Source organism: Etheostoma spectabile, chromosome 23 (genome assembly GCF_008692095.1).
Source record: "Etheostoma spectabile isolate EspeVRDwgs_2016 chromosome 23, UIUC_Espe_1.0, whole genome shotgun sequence".
In the NCBI taxonomy this organism is placed as follows: Eukaryota; Metazoa; Chordata; class Actinopteri; order Perciformes; family Percidae; genus Etheostoma; species Etheostoma spectabile.
In genome coordinates this window covers 14240600-14263621 of record NC_045755.1, presented here as the reverse complement: position 1 = coordinate 14263621, position 23022 = coordinate 14240600, and the positions used below count along the sequence as shown (strand labels likewise).

The 23022-nt window shown below is 39.5% G+C and overlaps 1 protein-coding gene across 1 annotated transcript; it reads right to left on the bottom strand.

The window, feature by feature from the left end:
• Window positions 1–1762: 1762 nt before the first annotated feature.
• dcn (decorin) lies at window positions 1763–20058 on the bottom strand. The gene is made up of 8 exons (XM_032504619.1): window positions 19777–20058; window positions 12158–12387; window positions 8462–8574; window positions 7310–7523; window positions 6271–6384; window positions 5859–5952; window positions 4660–4798; window positions 1763–3206 (listed from the first exon to the last, which is right to left on the bottom strand). Exons 2-8 carry the CDS (start codon window positions 12366–12368, stop codon window positions 3006–3008), a joined length of 1086 nt encoding a protein of 361 aa, XP_032360510.1. The 5' UTR covers window positions 12369–12387; window positions 19777–20058; the 3' UTR covers window positions 1763–3005.
• Between the last annotated feature and the right edge of the window lie 2964 nt (window positions 20059–23022).

Sequence of the window (23022 nt, the reverse complement as noted above, 5' to 3'; positions counted from 1 at the left end):
GTGTGTTTCAGGGAGGAGCAACAAAGAATATAAAGTTCTGTACCAATAACCACCACATGGGGGCAACAGATTGAAGTACAATCACGTTGCTGTGTCAAACTGACTCTGAGGTACTGGGATGAGAGCCAGTGCTCAAACACTGATGCTTTTCAGTCCGTCCTTGGTTAAAAAAGACCCAAGTTATATCAGACAGAGATGGTTTTGAGCCAATCATAACTCTTAAATGTTCTGTTTTCATTACTTCTTTTTTTGAGTAGACTATTTGCATTATTTGTAATTTAACTTCCATTTCTTATTTTCTTTAAAACACACACACATATATATATATATATACACACACACACACATATATATATATATATATATATATATATATATATATATATATATATATTATTATATTTCTCTTATAATATACAAAACCCATCAATTTGAGTTAGAGGCTGCAGAAGTAGCAAGAAGCAAATTAATCTGCCCAAAATTAGCTTTTTTAACTTTCTTCAGACCCTCCACCAACAGTTTTTACTCCCCAAGAGACCTGGATATGTTGATATAGTGGCAAAGTGATTCACATTGTCCTCCCACAGCAAGAAATGTGATTATAAAAATCACAGGCCTGTGTGGAGTTTGCATGTTCTCCCTGTGTCAGTTGGATTTCTTCGGGGAGCTGCTATGGGAGCTGCCATAGACAAGGTGGACTGAAAACTCTAAATTGAATGTGTTGTCTGTCTATTTGTATAAATAGATCCATAAATGTCTTGAAAATGTATACAGTACATCCTGTGATGTACCCTGACTCGTGGCTAATGCATGCTGGGAAGGGCTCCACCCACCTGAGTCCTGCACAGGATAAGGGAATATAGAAAATAGATGGGAGGCTTCACTTGGAACAATTTAACTGTTATGAAAAATGAGTTCTAAAAGGCTTAACAACTAAATGAATTTAAGTGTTGAGAAAGTTTATAGTTCAGTGTAGTTTGTAAAACTTGGATCTATTACAGGATGCTGTTATTGATTAAATTTACAATTCTGTTTTAATTTAAGCCAAAAAAGTAACTAAAACACATCTATTCCTAGAATAGCTAGAATTACTTTGAATTTAACTTGATGAATAGCCCAGATATTACATACATAAACATAGAAGAAGAATTCCACCCATATTTACTCTTTGACAAGAGCTGTCTCGATGGTGTGTTGTAACATCTGTAATGTGACTTACTGATACCAGATGAAGAAACCAGTGCTTTGCAACTGGCTAAAGTGTCTGATAAATATGGAAATGTTTGATAATTTCTGTGCTCATGAGGCGGAAATGTTTGAAGCCAGATTTCTTTTTGGCTGTCGTTTGGGTGCATTTTGTTGACAAGTCCTTATCTTAACTAAAACATGAATATGCACAGATATCTCCTAAAATGCTACTTTTTCCATGGACATGTGATTATCTGTGATTAAATCCACCATGGCAACCTTATTGGACATTTCAGGTCTTTGTCAAAGTTTTTTTTTCTATCTATAATACATGTGCCTGAAGCTCTTTTGTGTAATGTGTTTGTTCGTTGTTTATTGTTTAGGTGTCTCACCTGTTTCTCAGTGCATTTGACCTGTGCCTCCTCTTGACCTTGTTCACCCAGAAGCCGCTGTTGTCTTTGTATTTGCGCTGTAGCTAATGCAGAGCCATCCAGTGACCGGGAGCACACATCTTCATTCACGTGATTGATAATCAATGCAAGTTCTGGTCATTACATGCTTCAAAAACTGCTACTTTTTCCATTAGTATTTTTATTTTGTTCAGGACACCTTAGCTGGAGCCCCTGCTCCGGAAAAAAAGAAGAACACCTTTGTTGCTGATATATTAAGTCTGAGCTATGTTAAGTGCTTGTGCCTTTAAGCGAATTAAAGAGGTTTTTATACAGCATTTATATACAGCGTCTATACATATAACATTCGCACCAACATTGTTGCAGTGGGCATCCTAGTCCACACACTATCCAATTTTTTCTTGACTTTAAAAAAGAAATAAGAACACATAGAAAGAAATACATACACACATTAACACGAGATTCCAGAAAGAGCCAGGTTCAAGTTGAAAGGAAAAAAATAAGAGCATGCATATAAATCTTTGGGAATGGCTTCTGTTTAAAACATATATGGTTTATTCTACATTTTCTATGAGCTATTTTCACCTTGTTTTTATTTTTTAATGGAACAACATACAACTAGGAGAGGAATAGGAGAGAAAATATGATGAAGAAAAAGTATTGAAAATACCCAAAACTAAATCAACACTGAAGCAAGCAAAAGAAATCACAATGTGATAGAAGTCACGGTTGCTTTTATCTCTACTTGAATTGAGTACAATACAAATAGAAACTCAGGAGTTCTTTCAAGGAGTGCAGCCTGGTAATGTTACACTCTGAATGCTATTCCTAGTACACAGGTAATATCTAGTACATTCTTGTATACCAGTTGTTAAAGGTATTGTAAAACACAAGTTATCCCCTTGCTGCCTGCTCTACAGGCCAGCTTTTTTTTTTTAATAATTCATACAATGGCTGAAGGTTGATCAAAATGGGATTATAACATATTCCACTGAGTAGGGTTTCAAATCTTTTTGGTTAGGGATCACCTCTGAATTTTAATGTATCCACTGAATGAAATAATATGTTATGTATGTGAGAACATATTAGTACATACAATGTTCATGCTTGCCTAACTGATTCTATGAATGATGTGCTGTGTGTGAGAGCATCACAATAGTATGCTATTTGCTGTAAGCCGTGTGTGTTATTGCACCAACCTTGAAGCTGAATAATAAAAATGATATGTTGCGTTTGAGGTCCATGTCCACTAGAGATTTGAAATTAGTGCGTGGATTAATGACGTCATCGTTTGTGGGGAGGCAGTGTTGGTAGGGGTCAGTGTTGTGGGGCTGTAGTCGAACACGCACACTTAGAAAACTTTCATACACTCATTTACAAACACACACGAGTAATGTGCGTGACGCTCTACTTCTTCCTGTAGTTCCCGAGCTGGATGGCAGAGCGGTCGAAGACACAGCGGAAGGTGATGGGCTGAACTTCCCAGTAAGGCACAGGGTTGCTGAACAGGCTGATACCAGAGTACATGGCCTTCTTGTGGTTGAGGCCAGGAGGACAGAAGTCCCCTGTTCCTACAGCAGCAATCTTATTGGCATGGAGGTAGACCACCTAGAGAAGGGATTTAAATAATGACAACCTTTGGTCACCTAGTGGGAAGTGCATGGTAATAATTTAGTTTTATGAAGAAAAAAAAAGCAGATTAAGAAGATAATAACCAGTCACCATATGAGTAATAATAGCTCAAGAAAGCCAAATTGATATTTTTTTTCTTCAGGATGTTTAACTAATAACAGCCAGAAAAGGACTTCCTGCATCACACTTCAAAATTAAGAATTGATGCAGCGTGATATCACGAGCACGTAAAAAACATGCAACTGGTCATTGTGTTTGACACAGTAGCCCTCGTCATGCAGCACTGAGGGGAATAATAAGGATCTTAGAAATAAGAACAAAAGGAGAGAGGTGCCACAAACTCACTGGGTCAGACAATATAAAGTTAATTACAGATTCCACAGCCACTAGGTCCAAAAACACCAAAGTCATAACGAGTTACAATTGCCATCTTATGCAATGGAACATGCATAGGACAGAAGACAAAGAACATGAGAGCTAAAAATATTTTTAAAAAGATCACAAAAATGTGAAGGTCCCTCTGGGTATGTAGGTTCTACAATTGAAACTTTACTGAGTACAGACTGACTATCTACCATAATAATTGTCATGTTAGTGTTGATTTATTAGGTTCACATTCAACTTTGTATTCTTTTCATTTAATAGAAAACATCCCGAAGTTAAAGGTATTGTTTAAAAAAAAAAATTTCCATATTCACATTTAAACCCTGTGGCTTTTGCTCTTGGTACTCCAACTGCATTGTCCAAATCTCTACTTAGAGAAATGCATATCAGCTTCTTGGGAGCTACGGTATTTCTCCAAACCATATTCTTCCCATCATTTGGTTGTTATGGCTGCTGAGAAAAATGCCATTTAAACGTGGGTGATCTTTAATGAAATGCATTGAAATGAGCAGTGAAATGGTTGACAGGTGGACAGCGCTGCGGTTCATTCAGGGTGAATATATAATCCCAATCAATGACAGGAAATTACCCCAAAAATTGTTGTAGAAGCAGCAGTTACTTAGCTTTGAGATGTCTCATGAAATCAATACATAAAACTGAGGCCCCACTGTGGTTACAGGGCCTTAAATCAGGTGTGTTTAACCCCTACTACCAAAACCCGTAACATTATAGTATGATAGGCAATCAACACTACCAAATATACAAACTAAATGAATCCATGTGACTTTTGTTAAGGGAAGCCTTGCTTGACTTTGTTGCAAAAATGCAACAAAGTAAACTTTTCCAGTATGGTTTAGATCAGAGAAAATGAGTAGTGTGTGATCACACCGTACGAAAAAGAGAAGCAGAACTATAATGCTCAAGCAGAGATAATTTGCTGAAACTAAATAGATGCAATAACAATCTTCCTGTGATAATAAACCGCTGGATCAATGACACTAAGATATATACAAGTAGTTACAAAGCAGAAGAAACCGTTATGCACCTGGATGTACTTGTGGTCGGGCAAGCCAGCGGGAACACTGGTCAGAGCGTTGTTGTCGAGGTGCAGCTCTCGCAGGTGGGGGACGTTGGTCAGGGTGCCATTTTCCACAGAGCTGATCTCATTGTAGCTCAGACCAAGTCTGCAGGACAAATCAGACTTAGACTTAGACTTGTCTTTATTAATCCTTCTGGGATGACTCCCGCAAGGAAATTGAATTTCCAGCATCCGTTTTGCAAGAAATACAGTAGAAGACAGTTTAGAGAAAACAAAAATAACAGTAATAATAATAATAATAATAATAATAATAATAATAATAATAATAAGGAACATTCGGCTGTAAAAGGACATTAACCATATATATTATAATCAAAAGTGTCAGTGCAAGTCTGGGTGTGTATGCATGTATGCATGCATGTATACATGTATGTGTGTGTGTATGTGTGTATGTATGCATGTATATATGTATTGTATTGTCCTCTCTACCCTATTTCCTCCTCCCCGCAAGTAAGCAAGTACATGAGATATGGAAATGTGCAAATGTGTAGCAGGACCAGGAACACATGACCACACAAGTGGAGAAACCAAGATAGGGACATCAACATTTGTTTCCGGGTGCCTGAATTGTAGTTCGTTGACAATATGGCACAAAAAAAGAAATAACAGAAGGAAATGAAAATACCAAAAAGAATCTACCGGTGCATTGAGGCCATTACTTTCCAAGTCTGTTTCTTAATTATAACTGAGTGGAAAATAAAAACCATTCTTTGTTCATATCCTCTACAACCTACTCCACTTCATCAAAGAGCTCTTTGTTCTAGTTTTGGTATGCCATCTTTCATCAATCTGAGCAGTAATCTTATAAACACAAAGTGTATCCACATTTTAGGCGCAAACCAGTTATTTTGATTATCCAAAAACTACTGTTTGGGTCTTAAGTCTTTTTATACAGTAAATCCCTTAAATGATAATACCAGAGTAAAGCTAATACATGTCAAACCAGAGAATAAAAACATGAGACAGCATGAAAAACCAAACAGAATAATAAAGGAATATCATGTTTCCAAAGGGGATGGAATGATGAAATAAGCAATTGCCATTTCTGACCACAATGGCTACTGTTCAGCAAGAGTTACATAGTCTAACTTTAAAGTATACTGTAAACATGGGTTTATGTAAAGAAGAATTGTAATTTGTATTACTTTGCGAGGTTCTTCAGGCCTTGGAGGTTGGCAGCTGTAACCTTGGAGATCTTGTTTCCATCCAGGTGGAGCTCAGAGAGAGAGCTGGGCAAACCTGGCAACCCACAAAACAGGCATTTTATCTGTGCTCAAAAAGCACAGATATCAAGGAGTGGCTTTTCCGAAGTCTACTAAATCCAGAAGTTAATCCATGTATCATTTTACTAAATGCACCAGATATGTTCCCACACTGAGGTAGGCTAGGCTAGTTTTGAATTACTGTGCAGTACAGTCTGTGTTTTATTACATTGAGCCCATTGATTTAAATCCAAGCAGGCATTTTTTAATAGAAGATGGTTGTTTTTACTGACCCTGACTGAATGCAACTTGGATTAAGCCAAATTATGTGTGGAAATAGATATCAGAGCTTTACCTTTTGGGATTTCTGTGATGTTCGTGTCTGCAATGCGAATGTAAGACACCCTTTTCAGGTCAGCAAAAGCACTGGCCTCCACTCCTGCGCTTTTCAGAGGGTTGGACCCGAGCTCTGAAAAAAAGTTAAGAAAAAAACAGTTGAGACAGAAAAGAAAAAGAGAATGGCAGTAATGGATCATGTCTGTGAAGTTAATTTCCTACAGGAACACAAAGCTGAGTCATGAGTTAACTAAGTTAACAAAGAAAATAGCTTGTGTTTGCAACACAGCATTTCTCCACGCCAGATTCCCAGATTTGTCACGGATAACAATTATCATATTTTTGCATTTTAAGTGATTGAATCCACACTTTGAGCTTTAGTTTAGCAATGACAGAATGACACTTTTTAATCGGTGGAACAGGAAGATTTACAAGTTAGAGTTGCCAAAGTGAAGCAACAAAAAAGTGGAATGGGGATGAAAGAAAAATAATCTTTTTGGGAAAAAACAAAACATTTATTGTGTAGTTGTGCATTAAAAGTCTGTAGCAGTCTCGTCACTTCCCAACTGTGATGTGTAAATCTTGTCTCAACAGTGAAATGTCATAAAGCAAACTTTGATTCTGGTCTTTCCAAACCAAAATCAATCAAATTTACCATTCACACACAAGTACCCCCTTTAACAATAAAAAAAGACTGTTTTTATCCTCTGCAGTAGTTGAATGGTACATTGAATGGGTCCATTGTTTGGCTTGGAACATTTGAAACTCTCCTGATTAAATACTGTATAAAATTCTCAAATAAAACTTATTTATGCATCACTTTGGTCTACATTTAACAAAGGCTAAAAGAGGATTTTGTTTTTCATGAAATTCCTAGAAAACTCGGCACAGATTTTTATCACTCCTGCGGAACTGTAGCCATCCGCAAAGTCACGGTTCCACCTCCGGAGATGTGACCTACTGCTGAAAAATATACGTCATACCTCTTCAAACAGCTGGTGCTATACAAATAAATATCTGCATTTTTCAACAAAGCAGAAACCATTTTATTCTCTCACCCATGACGATGACATGGGACATGCCCTGGAAGGAAGACTTTTTGATCTTGGTGATCTCATTCTCGTGAATGCGCAGCTCCTGCAGGCTCTTAGGCATGTTGGCGGGCATGTCCTTCAGCTTGTTCTTAGACAGGTAGAGACGCTGCAGCTTGGTCAGAGGGCTGAGGGCCTTGGCGTGGATGATGGTAATTTTGTTGTTCACCAGGATCAGAGCCTTTAAGGAAGAATCCGTGGAAGATGAGATACTAGCGTTAAGAATAAAATATTATATATATATATATATATATAAAAAGATTCTTCCTGCATGGTGTAGTAGTTCTTTTACCACTATCTCCACAACAATGGGAGAGAATGAAAATTTAGTCTGGCATCTTTACAGCAGTTTTTCTGTCTGTTCTTTTTATCAAATTTACAACACAATCTAATAGTGTGGACTTTGAACTTTATTGGAATCTTTACACCTCAGTGGAATTCATCACAAATGCACCAAGGGTGCAATTCAAAAGGTATACTTCCCATATGAGATACTTCCCAGATGAGATTTTACAAAAACAGGAGACTGTGAACTCAACAGCTGTTCCAACAAAGTGTCTGTGCTGTCAAGGTGGAGGGCCGCTCTGGAGATATACCTAATGCATTTGCAGAAGACTCTCATTCCTGCTGTTCCACTCCCATGTGAAATAGAAATGGGGCAATGTGAAGTATGTGGTCCATTCCCTTAAGAGGCCACTTACATTACAGTGGAAACAGCCCTGGTTATCAGACGGAGGTATTTATTGCAAACAAGAAAGCTACAGGAGCTTGAAGGCGTGAGTGTGTAAGGCTCAACGGGGGAATAGTTTCAATGCACCTGGAGACTGGGGGAGTGGAGGATATGGAGGAGGATGAAGAGATTTTGGGGATGGGAAGTGAAGTCAGATACAAGTTTAAAATGAGCAATTGCTCTGGGGGGGTGGCAACATTTTTCACAAAACTGAAAGAACAAATGAATGAATCATTTAAAAACAAGATGTTTCGCCATGGGGATCACCAAGGTTCATATTGAAGAAGGGGGTTGCAGCTCATGTTACGATTACATAACAACGCATTGCACAACATTAGGAATCATACACAGACATGGAGCTCTGCATATGAACCTGAAATGTCTCTTACATGTAGTCCTTTGAGGTTCTTGAAGTCATTCTCCTTGATTTCAGTGATCTTGTTGTTCTGCAGGTCCAGCAGGGTGGTGTCGTCTGGGATGTCCCCAGGAACTGCCGTCAGACCTGATGGTAAATTTTTACAAAGGGTTAGAAGCATGCAAATGCAAAACATCAGTCAAAATGATGGATAATGGGAAACTAAATTTGAGTTGAGGTGGTGATGAGAGGTTGACCACAATGTGATCGCTACAGGAAATGGATACAAAATGGTTACCTACTTGTCACCATGACCGTGGATAATGTTTGATGGTCAGTGGCCATCAGTTGTAAACAACATACTGAGGCCCTTTAAATCAAGTCGTTTGTATTTTAAAGGCCCTGAAAATAAATGTTAAATGTTAAGTTTTTAAAGTCAAGCAATAAACACAAAAGGTTCTGTTGGAACAATTTTGGTATTTTTGTTTGAGAGATTTTTGTGTTTTTGTCCTGGCTTTTGTCAGTACTTTAAAGTCGGCAGTTGGAAAAGGTGATGTCACATGTAAGCACCAGACCGAGTTTAGCAATAGTTGTTTAGTGCTGGGGGCACTGGCCGTCAAATCTGATGAAATAGTAACTAGGGATGTGATTGATTGTTGCTTATTTAGTTCTAAACATTTAATGTTAAGGAGAAGTACATTCGATTTAAAGTGCAGTTTTCAGGGGCTTTACACAAGCTGGAAAGAGTAACCCAGTTTACAGTACCAACACTCAAAGTCGGCTTTGTCAATGCAGCATGCCACATGAAGTCTCGATGAAAGGGACGTAGAGAAGAAAAGGATTTACAGTGACATTCCAATGGGACCAAACAAATGTTACATGTGCTTCAAGGCACAAATGGTGGAAATGGACCTTAAGACAAATTTCCTTTGGAGTAAGTAAGCGACTGCATACCTGGACACTGATCTCACGCTATATCGCTTGGAATTTATTGCGGCATGGCTAATGTGACAAAAAATGGCATGTGTAGTGAAAGACCTTTTGGTTGAGTGGACTTGCTTTTAAACAAAATTGAGCGAAGACAGCTGCACCATTCATGGTGTATGCATCTCTGCATCTGTGGTAACCCCAAAAAAAACACTGAGATTCATGATGGGCAGTTTACTTTTCAGAAGAAGAGGCGTAGAATAAACTGTTTAACAAAGAAGCTTACATTCCGCATGTGTAGTCCACATACGTTTTGTCTGGACACATTTTGTCCTAAAAACTTGTGACGACTTCTGCTCAGCTCACCCAAACATTACTTCCAGCTAGGTTTCCTTTTTTTTGCAGCTTTTCCAACTCAGCAGTGAATGACCCACAAACCATCACAGCTGTTTGTGGTTACCACCACCATTGCAGCACCACACTGTATATCTCCATACTTCCACAAACATTCTTTTGTTATTGTTTTTCTCTAAAAGGTAAAAGTTAGATTATTTCAGCCTATACTGCTTCACTTAAGCCAAACTTAATGGAAATGCAAAACTACAATGCCTAGAAAAAGTATTTTAATAAAGGGCATTCCAGTATTTAAAATGGGTCTGATAATGTGTGTAGCATCACTGAGAAGTTTAAAGGTAATTCTTTACATTTTCATAGAGTAATACCCAGATTTATTTTAAAGAAAAATGCTTCAAAATAAAGATTTTACCCCAATTTTATGTTCTCTCACATCCAACACTCTCCTTAACAATTTACAGTTTACTAATTTATCTTATGCCAAACCCAATTGTGTTGCTTACTGTTACAGAAATTCAGGAGAAAAATGTGTGTCAAACACAAATGACCTGTTGATTGTACACATCCTCAACCATTCAGTATCTTAAAATAAGTGAACAAATGTTTCCACTGCAAATTAATTTTGGTATAAGATTACCTGCTGAACTCATATAAAACTAATACTCCCCTACATACTGGTACTACAGTACTAATTTAATGCAACAACAACTACTTGGCCATGTGAAACAAAATGGTTAGCGCTATGATCAGTGCCATGATAACAGTAACACAAACTGACTCATTTAAATAAATTATTTGAATGTTATGTTTTGGTCAGCATCTCACTTTTCAGCTGATAGCAACTTCGCAGGAAATAAACAAGAAAAACATGACTTTAAGTCTGGCTCCCACTATTATAGTCACTTTTAATCACTCCATCACTCAATTTTAAAGCAAAGGAATCGGGATATGAAGCATATAATTGCTTCACACTGGGCTCAACTCATTTTAAGCACTTCTAAGCATTAATTACAGTATTAATTGTATGTTTGGAATGGCCTGGCCATGTCTGTTGCTGTGGCTGGGTAAGACAATTTAATCTGGCTGCATCATCAAAGGCATGATTGCCTTATGGGTTATGAGTACATTTGGATTTATTACAACACATCTACAAAATCACTGTTTAAAAAGAAAAATTTTTAAATCAGAGAATGCTGATTGTGCCACTAGGTACATTCTAATACTTGGTAGCAGGATACACAGCTGTGCCAGGTTATGGCTAATCAAAACCTCATTCTAACAGAGTTGGCAAATATGATCACAGCTCATTTGAACCCTAGGCAAAACGTTGTTTGTTTATCTGTCATCCTGTCAGCCACTCAAAGAGAAAAATCTACATCTACAAAAAGGTGCTTTGGTATTGTGTGCCCAAATATATACAAATAAGTTTTAATCCTGTGTGTGTCTAAACGTGTGAGTGTGTGTGTGTTTGCGTGCAGGCCAGCGGGTCTGGGGAACAGATGGAGGCGCAGGGCCAAAAGTGCTAATGCAGGAGTCGAGAATCCAGCCATGGAGCTGTGTCTCTGGGGAAAGTGCTGCTCTTACTGGGACCCCGACTAGAGGACTGATGTAATGGAACCAGTGTTTTCCTGAACATCACTCTCTCCGTCTGTCGCTCTGACTGAGTCACCTGTGCCTGTTCAACTGTCTGCCTGCTCTGCTTATACTTATACTATATCTTAAATGTAAACGCTATTTCCTTTTGCAGTCTCAACCCTGGCCCTCTTAAGCTTACTAAACTAATGTGGTTATGAGCTGGTTATGTCTGTCTACTCCTCTTTTGATTTTATCCTCCCAGTTTGTCCAGTTGCGAAACTTCCTTCTCTCCTTTATCTGCCTCCTTTCCAAATAAAAGCAGAGCCAAAAAACACAAACTGTGTATGCAAAGCACTTTTGTGTAATATACAAGAATAAATGAGGTCAGGGACTTTTCTATGACAAAGTTTGTGGGATGACTCAAGCTGTTGTATATGCTATGCATCAGATTAGACAAACAGAGTGGATACGGTCCAAACAACGAAGATGAAAATTAAGGAAATTGTTGTGACTGCTGGATTTAAAACTCAGCAAATTAAGTGTAGACTTTTGACCTTGGTGAGTAAGCTTTACATTGAGAAACAAGTTTTGGAAGTTTTGTCCAGGACTTTCCAATGCACAAACTAACATATAATCTCCAATACTGTTTGAAAAACAATTTGGCCAGAAAGGGCATATAATGTAGTTGTTACAGGAAGTGAAATATAGCTCACAGAATCTGTACTCGCACTGTACTCTGAACTGCAATTCAAATCAAGTCACACCGATTTATTTTACGTATTATGGGCTCATGGGTAGCATCGGTCCAAATAATCCAGATGACTGGTGTGTGAGATTATACACAACCATATGAACCATTAGTGGGAGGTCTTACCGAGGTCCGAGCACTGGATTACTCGCAGGTGGCACTGGCATCTGAAGGGGCACTTGGGTCCTTCAGGCACAACAGGCAAGCCTACATCTGGCCCTTCAGGCAAGCCTGATCCTGCCTCATCTTCCATCATGAAGTCTAGAAAGCCAGACTGGCGGAAGGGCAGAGCCCAGCAGGCCGTGACCAGGAGCAGAGAGAGACAGGCTGACCTCATGGTGCTGCTAGCAGGGAGCCTGGAGGACGAGAGGACACATTTCAAAGGTTTGGGTGGATACACTTTCAAAATAGTCTGTCTATGATTAGTTTTGAAACTACCATACTTGGTTTAACTGTTTGTTTTCATTCACTGTGAAGAAGGTCACAGTGAGAGAAAGACAGAACACAGGAGATGTATTGAAGACCAGAGAAGCAAAGGGCAAAGGTGAGAGGTGGACAGGCGAGAAGGTTAAACACTTGGGTGTAAGAATTTAGTGAGGTTGGTCAAATAAGCTTTTTAACTGGTCAGTTTTAAGCAGAAGGTGAAAGGTGATAGACCAGGGGTTAGCGCAAACCCGAATGAAAAAATGACACAATAGTAGTTTATCAGAAGGGACAGGCTGTTCAGGCACGTCATGTGTTAAGGAATGGAGGGCAAACAAAACAGACATATTCCCAAAGTAGTCACAGTAGTACACTACTAATTAACCATTTATCAATTTTTAGTTAACAGCGTATCCATTAGGGTACTTTTAGCTATCTATTTCAACCGTTTTTCCATTCTCTTTTAGCTAACTATTTGTACAACAATTTGCTTTGGCTTCAGCTTTTTTGCCTTCTAACTAGTCTTTTTAACACACTCGCAATCGTGACATGTCATTTTTTGATGTGAAAAGGGACTGTGTTTACAGTTTTTATTTAAATTGTTGTTTTTTCAACCTGGCCACTGCAGGAGGAGCAAACTAATGTTTTACTGTTGGTCCACTGATCTAGATACCATAATACAATCTGCCAATGTAAATTGCTTTTGCAAAAGACAAAGAAACAACATTGATTGCTGCATATGGAACATCTGCATTAGCTCTTGGAGGAATACACAGGGGATGCATCAAGGGGAATTCCACTGCCACTGTACACCACTGTGCTGCATTTTCTATTCAAAGTAATAAATCACAGTAATCATTTGTTTGCCATTAAAATCCTTCACGGAGCATAGCGTATGAGTGGAGTCACTGGGAGAATCCTGCTTCCTTGTGCGTTCTTCTATTTCTAAACACAACCACATACAAGTTGACACATCCATGCACTCTCTCAAACTCATACAGCGTGGAGATACACAAAACTCCCTGACCTTTTACACTTCAACACACACACACACACACACACACACACACACACACACACACACACACACACACACACACACACACACACACACACACACACACACACACACACACACACACACACACACACACACACACAAACCAATCTGCTTGTCATGCGCATAGCCAAACGTTGCTCCTTCCCTCTTGATTCCACAATAATTGAAGGGCGGATTTGAGCCACAGCTGCTAACAAATGATCTGGGAGTAGCTGGGCTGAAGCGGACCTTGACCTAAACATCATGACCAGGATAATGAAACTGACCCAAACCAGTTGGCCAGAGCTGAAAGGGACTCTGGGCTGGTTTATATGGTCTGTGTGCATGTGCATGGTGCTCATAAGCTGTATCTTTGCTTAACTTATGTTATTTGAGTATATATTTGCATGTTTTAGGTGGGAATGAAGCATTAGTTTGTGTCTTTAAGTGTACTAAAGCAAGTGCACAAGTTGTATGTGCAGCTTTATATGTAAACATGTAATACATGAAAAAAAGTTTAACTCTTTTAAAATCAGAGTGTGTCTTTGGCCAGAAGAGAGAAAAAGCAAAAGAAAGAGATGTGCTGATGCAGTGTAAATCGAGGTCAGGGTTACGTCAGGTCACGGGATTGTGGTTTGGAGGGACTCTCAACACAAGCAGTAATTAAAGTCCCTGTCCACAAAACAGCTATCGCTTTGACACACTATAAGGCTCCAGTCCAGTGGTTACAGTGCTTGCATACAGTATGACCAAGCTTGAAATCACTTTCATTCAGAGGGGAATTGTGTTGGATGGGATAGCTCTGCATCTTAACGTTTCTGTTTTTTTTACTCTTGTTCTGTTGCTATGAAGCGGAAAAAAACTAAGAACAGTCAAAAGGATGATTTCATAAGTCGGCATTTAGAGCCTGGAATCGTGTCACACTATGTTTGATGTATAGATGAGAAGAGTTTTCCATCCAATACGTTTGCCATTTTGTCTCACTTGGAAACATGGAGTATTTCTGGTAGTGGGAGGCACTGAAACAAAGAGCTCCGGTCTGAACATACAGTAGATCCAGAGTACACGTTGTTCCAGTCTTCAACAAACTGAGTAATCTTGGCTGTGTTAGGCTCTCTTATCTAAGCACAGCTGAAAGCTCAATCCAACGAAAACCTTGTCTGCAGACTTGGCAGCAGCGTTCCCCCGGAGTTTTGGACTTAGGGATGCAAAGCACTCCTGGGTTAAAAAAGTGCTTTTAGATGCTCTTGTTGGTTTGTTTTGTCCTGCCAAATGGGTTTGTCTCATAGTTTACTACATTAATTGCCAAGACTGGAAAGTATATTAAAGTCAGTGTATAACTTTTCATAGAAGGTAATAGTGTTGTGAACTCACATCTGGCACATCTTGCTGGCTGGAACATTCAGTTATCTTTAAAGCCAGTGTACTAGCTTTGCTTCAAGGAACAGCGATGCAAAAAAAAATGAATGTCTCACCGCTGATTACTGAACCTTATCTATCTGCTTTGACCCGTGGAATTGGTGCAGGATTTCAGGTGGCCCTCCATATGTCCTGCCATAAATCTATCAACCTTTGTCCATAAACACTTCAGCAGCTTTTAATGTGAGCCAGACAGGCTAGAAGGAGAAGAAGAAGAAGAAGAAGAAGAAGAAGAAGAAGAAGAAGGTGATCTCAAACTAAGCTCCATAGGCAACTGAAAGCTGCAGCATTACTGCAATAACAATAATTACTCATGATGAGACTAAAACGGTTGATTTTGAAATCAAACTAAGAAAGTTGAATATAAGGGATTTCCAGGGATTATTGTGTGGGACTTAAACTCAAAATTTGTAACCACAGCTGCAGAATAAACCATATGTAGTTTTGATACAAGTGGATTAGGAGATTTGGGAATTGAAAATGGAGGGACTGTACATTGTACATTAAAGTGGTAAAATAATGGGTCAACCAAGACGTATCTATGACGTATCTATCATGTCACATTATATTTAAATCACAAAACAAGGAATTATGGTCAAAGGCAAAGGCTTTTCACAGCTTTTACACCTGGGATGGGCCTCGCATGAGACAACCTGCTGGGCCTAGGGCGTTGGTTCTTTCATTACCAGTGCTCAGATGTGTCCACTGGCCCTTCTCTAAGAAGATGCCCCCACCTTCTCACACACACACACACACACACACACACACACACACACAGATAGAATCTACTGAACACACGACAGGCTGCTCAATCACACGTGTGTGTGTGTGTGCATGTTACACCTACAAGGCTTCCGACAGAGCATGCTGGAACATGACTTGTCAATGCAAACTCTACATCTCGCCAGTATCAGCAATTTGAATCACCTCAAAGAAGATTTCTGTTACGGGATAAAAGCTATTTCCCTTATCATTTTCACTTTGACAGAGCAATTGTAGTGATCACACCAAGATGGAAATCAAAAGGGCTCATTTAGTGCCCTGCAGCTTAGGAGACATGATATGACTTTTTATGACCTTTTCTTAAAATTATATTTTTTAATTTTTTGTATCCCCTCTTGTTTTTTAATAACTATTACAGAGAGACCATGTTCCCCATATTACATGCTATTGAAATTCCTTTTGAAACAGTGGGTTTTATTATTTGGGTATTATATATTCCATTTGTAACATTATAAATTCTTCTTTCCAAAGTTATTTTTATAAGATATTATTATGAAATGATATGGGGCAGCTTGACTGGCCAGCATCACATTGTGGTACGGAGTCTGCCAGCTTACAAAATGAAAATGGGACAGGCTTTATTCACAAGAAGTGGATTGTCACTAATCAGAGCAAATGTGGAAGGACTTGGTACGCACTAGTTTCCTACTAATGAACTTTAAAAAAAAACATGCAATGAACGGATCTGATGTATGTAACCATTTTTATTTTTGACCTAATTCTGATAAAAGCGGATGGTGATTTCTGTGAAACAGGATGTAGTAGAACAAGTAGTTCATGCTCTAGTAAAGAAAGTCCTTGATGGTTTTTATGTTAATCTATATTTCCCTCTGAACTTTAATCACAGGTGAAACAAACCCAACTGAAATGATGGTTCAAGGCCTTTCCGAAGAGTTTGAAAAGGGCTTTAAATGGTCAGCAGAAGTCTGTTGAACTATGGTTGGTATAGAAAAGATGTATCAAAAAATTAAAAGCACAAGTAGCTTTGAGAAGTCTGTATTTTCATAAGATTTACAATCCTAGTAAAAGGGCGTGTACACAAACTAACATCCAATCTTTTCTCTGCCTCTGAAACCTGAGATTCATCATCCCATCTCTGACGAAGGAGGTTGACATTTCCTGTGGTGGCGGCTTCCTTGTCCATTCTTCTGTGCCCCTCTTTTGTCTTATCCTCCCTCCCTACACGCTCCCCCAAGTCTGGCCCCAGCATTACTAATGATTCCCAGACAGAAAGCAAAGCTTGCATGAGGGAGTAAAATCATTTTTTCCCTCCTTTGCTTTGTCACTTTCTTCTCTTTGTCACTGCCTTTCATTGAAACTCTCGAGCTTATAAAAATCAGTAAAATACCCGCAGAACAATTACCACATCAGCAAGTCTTTCCCTTAAACTTCTACAGTGTTAAAGAAACATATTTGAGTGTTCAGCCCATGCTGAACGCTCGCGATTTTAGCAAATCAAACCATGTTGCAATAAAGGAAACAATATGAAGCAACTACTATCTTGCCATCCACCCTGGTCCGCTACCTTCCCCCCTCCCCTCCCCTCTAACTCTCCACAGGCCTGCGTCTGCCTCTGCAGAGCGTCTGTCAGCAATGAATCACTGGAAGGTATTTACAAGGCCACAGGACGTTTAAAACATGTGTGGCCCTTTTAACCCATCAGCAAATGAGTGCACTTTCCCTCCCATGCAGCACATAAGCATGATCGATATTAACGCTGCAATGTAAAAATGTGAATGATTTTATGGGCTCTTCTTTTGGCAGTGGTGTGAGAAGTCAGCAGTTGTTATTTTCAACAAATATGTGATATATCAGGGGATTTTGTGAGCAAGAACATGTGTATCTGAAGATATGCAAAGACACGGCCAACAAACTATTTCAGAGCCAAAACCTTCTTGTAACAAGGAGTTTGGAGAAATCTCGTACGGAAAATATCCACCCATGCAACCATGTATGTTTGAATGAGACATTTCTTGGCTTCAAGAATGCCCAAGACTCTTTTGACCACTACAATCAATATAATTTCTTCATGCAGAAGAAATGAAGTGTCAGAGCCATAACTATTATTGAAAGATCATTCAGGGTCTCTAAAGCATGCCTGTTGTTTGGAGCCACGGCACGACAAAGCCAGCGAGTGGTTAAACCACATTTCAGCTGTTCCATGAGAAGAGCTGTCTGCCTGCCATCAACCTCAGTCCCATTATCAACAGTCTGCGCGGCACAGACGTGGACAAACTGCCCAACCTTCTCTCCCTTTCTTCTCTTTCCATCTCCTCCTCCCTTTTTGTGCTCTTCCCCTTCCTTTCCCAGCTTCTCTCCCATAGCTTATGGTATTTTCTTTCTCTGTCTGACCCTTAAAACTTTGGCCAGAAAGACTGGCATGTGAAACTTTCTGATATTCCAGTGAGCAAAGAGGGGTGTGGGGGGGGGGGGGGGGGGGGGGGGTGTCTTCATGGCTGATGTCCATTCAATTCCATTGTTCTTTTGCTCTTTTTGACCCTGAGAGTTGAAGTCCAGATGGAAAAAATGCAGCCCCTGAGTGCAAATCTAGGCCTTGTCTCCACCTAACCTTCCATTCACTCATTCCTGGTTCAACTGTTAAACATCTGCTCTGCTCAACTCAACAGTATGAACTGCTGAAGTACTTTTATTGCTCTGAATGTATTTTGTTATACTGTTTATGCCTCTTTTAGCCTCTATCCTACTCTAAGCCCCACTTTTCCTTCTGTTTAGTTTGTCTCACTTTTCTCTTGTTCAGTCTCACTCCAGTCCACTCAGTGCAGCTGAGCCTTATTAGGTGTTTTCCCTGCTGGCAAAAAGGATGTAATGAGTTAGCTGAGAGTTGTGTTGGCTTGCCTGGAAGCCTTCAGACCTCTCTTTGATAGAGGAAGCTGTACCATTACAGGATTAATGGCTCTGTGCGTTGCCAGGTACAGTTTTTTTTTTTACATCTCCTCTTCAAAGCCTCTCACTTTAAGTTGCCCCCCAGCAATTTGGGTTCTGTTCTGCTCCGGTGAAAACAGCAGCAAACTGTGGGCATAGAAGGTTCACATTGAGAAGAAACAGGGCAGCAGAGCGGACAGATAAGAGATTGGGGTAAGAATGGTCTGGCTGCAGTCTCACATGATCTGCTGAAATGGACAAGTGTGAGAAGCAGCAGAAACAAGTTTTCCATATCAAGCTCTTGACAAGCACTAATGGGCTGAATCAAGACAAAGAAATCCTCATTACTGTTTCAGCTTTTTTTCCCCTCTCCTGACTTGTTTGTAGATTGCCCAAAAACACCACAGGGAAAGAAAAGAAGAGAAAAAAATTTAAGAAAGCTAAACAAAGAGAGAAAAAAGGAACACAGGAATGAAACAAAACATTTACCGCTGACATTAGCAATTGTTAACTGTAAGAAGAAAAACTTTCTGTCTTCCCATCACGCAACCTCTTGTCTTTATGTAAGCATTACAAATCTCATCATGTATAAAACTAACACACTTGAGGAATGCACTTCCATATGGGTTACATCCAAACAATCAGCAAACACTTTTCTCAAAAAGCAAGTAAAAAACGGCAAGCTGAAATTGTAATCTAAGAAAGTGCTAAAAACATCACATGGCACTTAGTGGTGGATACCTTAGAGATTAACAGTGGGCCATGAGAATATGTTTTTTTGGCAGTGGAGTGAGGTACCAGCATCAACTGCACTACCACACCCCCTTTCCTAGCCGCTGCTCTTTTCACTGAGCTGTATGCAGATTGAACTGGAAATGATTAAAGGTCTCCCATCACAAAGCCGAACGAGCTGTGACACATGCAACATACATAAATGTATGAAGAAGTGAATCAAACACTGTCAAATCCAGTTTTAACAATTGTAACTGCAAAGATCACAAGCAGCAATCTTATAACTTATGAGTTTTAAACCCTGAATGATAGATTTTGTAAATGCAAAAAGGCACAATCCAACAAACTCTCTCTCTATTTCTTTAAAAATTAAACCATGATGAAACCTAACGCCTTATTACTAACCTCACTTCACCCATTAATTTGCATACTTTTCTCCCCTCTCGGAGTTAAAGGAATAACCTACCTGTTCTCTGTAGAACCAAGGCAAAGAGAGTAGAAGTGTGCGTGATGAGCTTGACTCCCAAAAATCCAGTCGAGTTGGGGGATGAGACTGAAGTGGCTGTGAGGGCCTATGGGGTAATTGGACTTGGAGCGCGTGCAGCCAAGATCAAGCAGGTGTGCTCTGTCACAACAAGGGGAGGAGAGAGAGAGAGGGCGAGAGACAGAGGAGAGAGAGGGGAGAGAGATAGAAGGAGGGAGGGTCCGACCGCCGAGCTCCTCGCAGGACCGAAACAATTGGTGGAAACTTTCCCCGTTCTTGCTGCGTGCTCCAAAAACAGCTGGAAATGGAGAAGGGAGGAAGAAAAAAAAAGGACGGAGAAAGAGAGAGAGAGAGAGAGAGAGAAGGGAGACAGGGGAGAGGGAAAAGAATCAAGAGGGAAGGACGGAGAAGAAGAGAAAGGCAGAGAGTTGGAGTTTAAAGAAATAAGCAGTGATTCGGCTGGCAGCCACCCTCACTGTGACATCTGGTAATGATAGGTCCTGTGTGAAGCTAAGGAGAGAATGCTGCACACAAACTCTCTTTCTCCCTCTTTCACACTGTCATTCATCCTCATTCAGCCTCTATTCGGACTAGCCCCAAAAACCAAACCACACACACACACACACACACACACACACACACACACACACACACACACACACACACACACACACACACACACACACACACACACACACACACACACACACACACACACACACACACACACACACACACACAGACTTTTGTCTAATCTATTTAGATTGGCACCTCCTCCCAGGAAACCTCTCTGTTTTAACCCCATACCCCAAATCTTGATTTTGTTTGTTTAGGTTGCCTTAATAAAGGCCTTTTGGACTTTATTGGCCATAAACAGAGACAAAGGTTCTGTGAGGCTGTAGTTTGACACTGTACTTTGAGCTAAATGCCAACATGCTAACGTATTTACATTGACAATGCTAACTTGCTAATGTTTAGCATGTTTATCATCTTAGTTTGTGATTTGCTCATAAGCACTGAACACAAAGAACATTTACGATTGATGGTAATGGCTTTGGTTTTGGAGGTATTTTGTTATGAACCAAAGTACTGGACAAATTAAAACTTTAAACTGATGTCAGAAAAAGAAAGTACCTACTCTGAAGTAAAAGCTAAAAAGTATGGTGGCCCTGAGAGGCCACAACACCGACAATAAGAAAACACACACAAATAGATCACAGCACCCAACAACAAGAAAACACATGCAAATAAACAACAAAATGGAAGTGTTTCCAGGGGACTCTTTTAATTGATGCACACGTGTCTCAACTATTGGCGTTGCAATCTGTGTTCTTCAATTTTTGCCATTTTTATTCATGACTAAATTGTCTTTTGAGAACGTTTTAAGTGTTTGTGCTGTGGTTTATTTGTGTGTTTTCTTATTGTTGCGTGTTGTGGTCTATTTGTGTGTGTTTTCCTAATGTTGCGTGTTGTGGTCTATTTTTGTGTTTTTCTTAATGTTGCGTATTGTGGCCTCTCAGGACTACCATAAAAAGTCCTTCAAAACAGCATTCTAAGACAACGATAGTTGCTAGTTCTTGCTGTGCAGTCACAATAAAAAGGGGGGTTGTTGGAACTATGGAAAAGTTCCTCCGGAAGTGTCAGGGAATCACAAAAGTTATTACAAATAATTATTCTGAGGGGGACATCCATGTCTGTACATAATTTCATGGGAATCCATCAAATAGTTGTCTTGACATTTTACTCAAAACCACAAATGTGAACCTTATGGTGACAGTAGGGAAAAAGTCAGGGGATCTTCGAAGTCATTAGGATTTATCATCTGGGAACCATGAATGTCTGTTTCCAATTTTAACTAAACTCATTTGGATGTTGAGCTATTTCATTGGATAAGTGGGCACTGCTTCCTGCACTGGCTTTGAACGTTGGCATTGGATTGAAATGGCACAAATACGGGTGAAATTCATAGAAATACATGACTATTTAAAAAAAGAAATAAATACTGTATCTTATTTTCCCTCTCGAGCAAAGTCGCATCTGCCTGTTGTGCTTTCTGGTTTGGAACCGACAAAGCTGGATCTAATCAAGGCGAGGGTGTGTTTTTTTAACCCCAAGTAACCAGACCTCATCTTATCATCATAACTGGAAAACGTTGGAGTGGCTAAGTGTTTAGAGAGACTGTGTCATACTGTTGTAGGAAGGTCACAAGTTTAACTTCTGCATAAGCCAATGTCTCCAGCTGCAGCCATGTGTTCAGTTGGCCAGCAAGTCTCGGCCTCTATCTGCTTCCTTGTTGTAATTTCCTCTGGGTCATTAAACCAGCTATTGAACTTTGAATGGAAATGATGATACATGGATAACATCTATTTTATACCTGTAATCTCTACTCTTGTGTAAATCCAGACTTAGATTCAGCTTTGATACATCTAAAAACATCTACGATTTCCACACAGTAGTGTCAGATTTGTGTCATGAACTAAAGTTACTGACATTTGACATTTGAGTGACATCTTTCTAAATCCCGTTTCATCCGAAAAAAAATCAGAAAGGAATCAGTGTCTCAATACTTCTCTTCCTGAACTCTTGATTTTGATCACTGCTCGAATTAAAAGGACAATCGCTGGATGAGTTTTTAGCACGGATGAAAGACTGCTTTCTCTCCGTCTTTAGCTCTTTGTCTTCAAAATGACCAGATAGCAGAAGAACAGGTTTCATCCTGTCTTGCTTTTCCTCCCTCATCTTGACATATGTATATGTTTTTACATATATATAATTTTCTTTTTTTTAATTAATCAATTAATTTATTTTTTTCAAATACAGAGGGCGGACCACACAAGTGGTAGAAAGTGAAGTCGTGTGTCAAAATGGTCCATATCGGTCTCAAGAGACTCTTGGATGGATAAGCACTTCCTTATTTCAGCTTTTTCAATGAAAATAATGACCTTAGCTAATGTGCATGTGCCTGGGGTTCAAGTAATCCTTAGCAAAGAAGCTCGAATTGAGTCCACAGATGGAGGGAAGGAGAGGAGGAAAATACTAGCATGGAAAAAGGTCAGAGGCCAGGAGAATTAAATCACAATGAAGCCAGATGTCCAACAAAAACAATGAGATCACATCTGGCATATTTTACAAAAATGTGATGGAGAGGAGAAAAATCGGACTGCATCCTTCAATATCTGGCAGATGATGGAAAGCAGGCCCTTTATAACAGAGTGAGGGGGCAGTGTT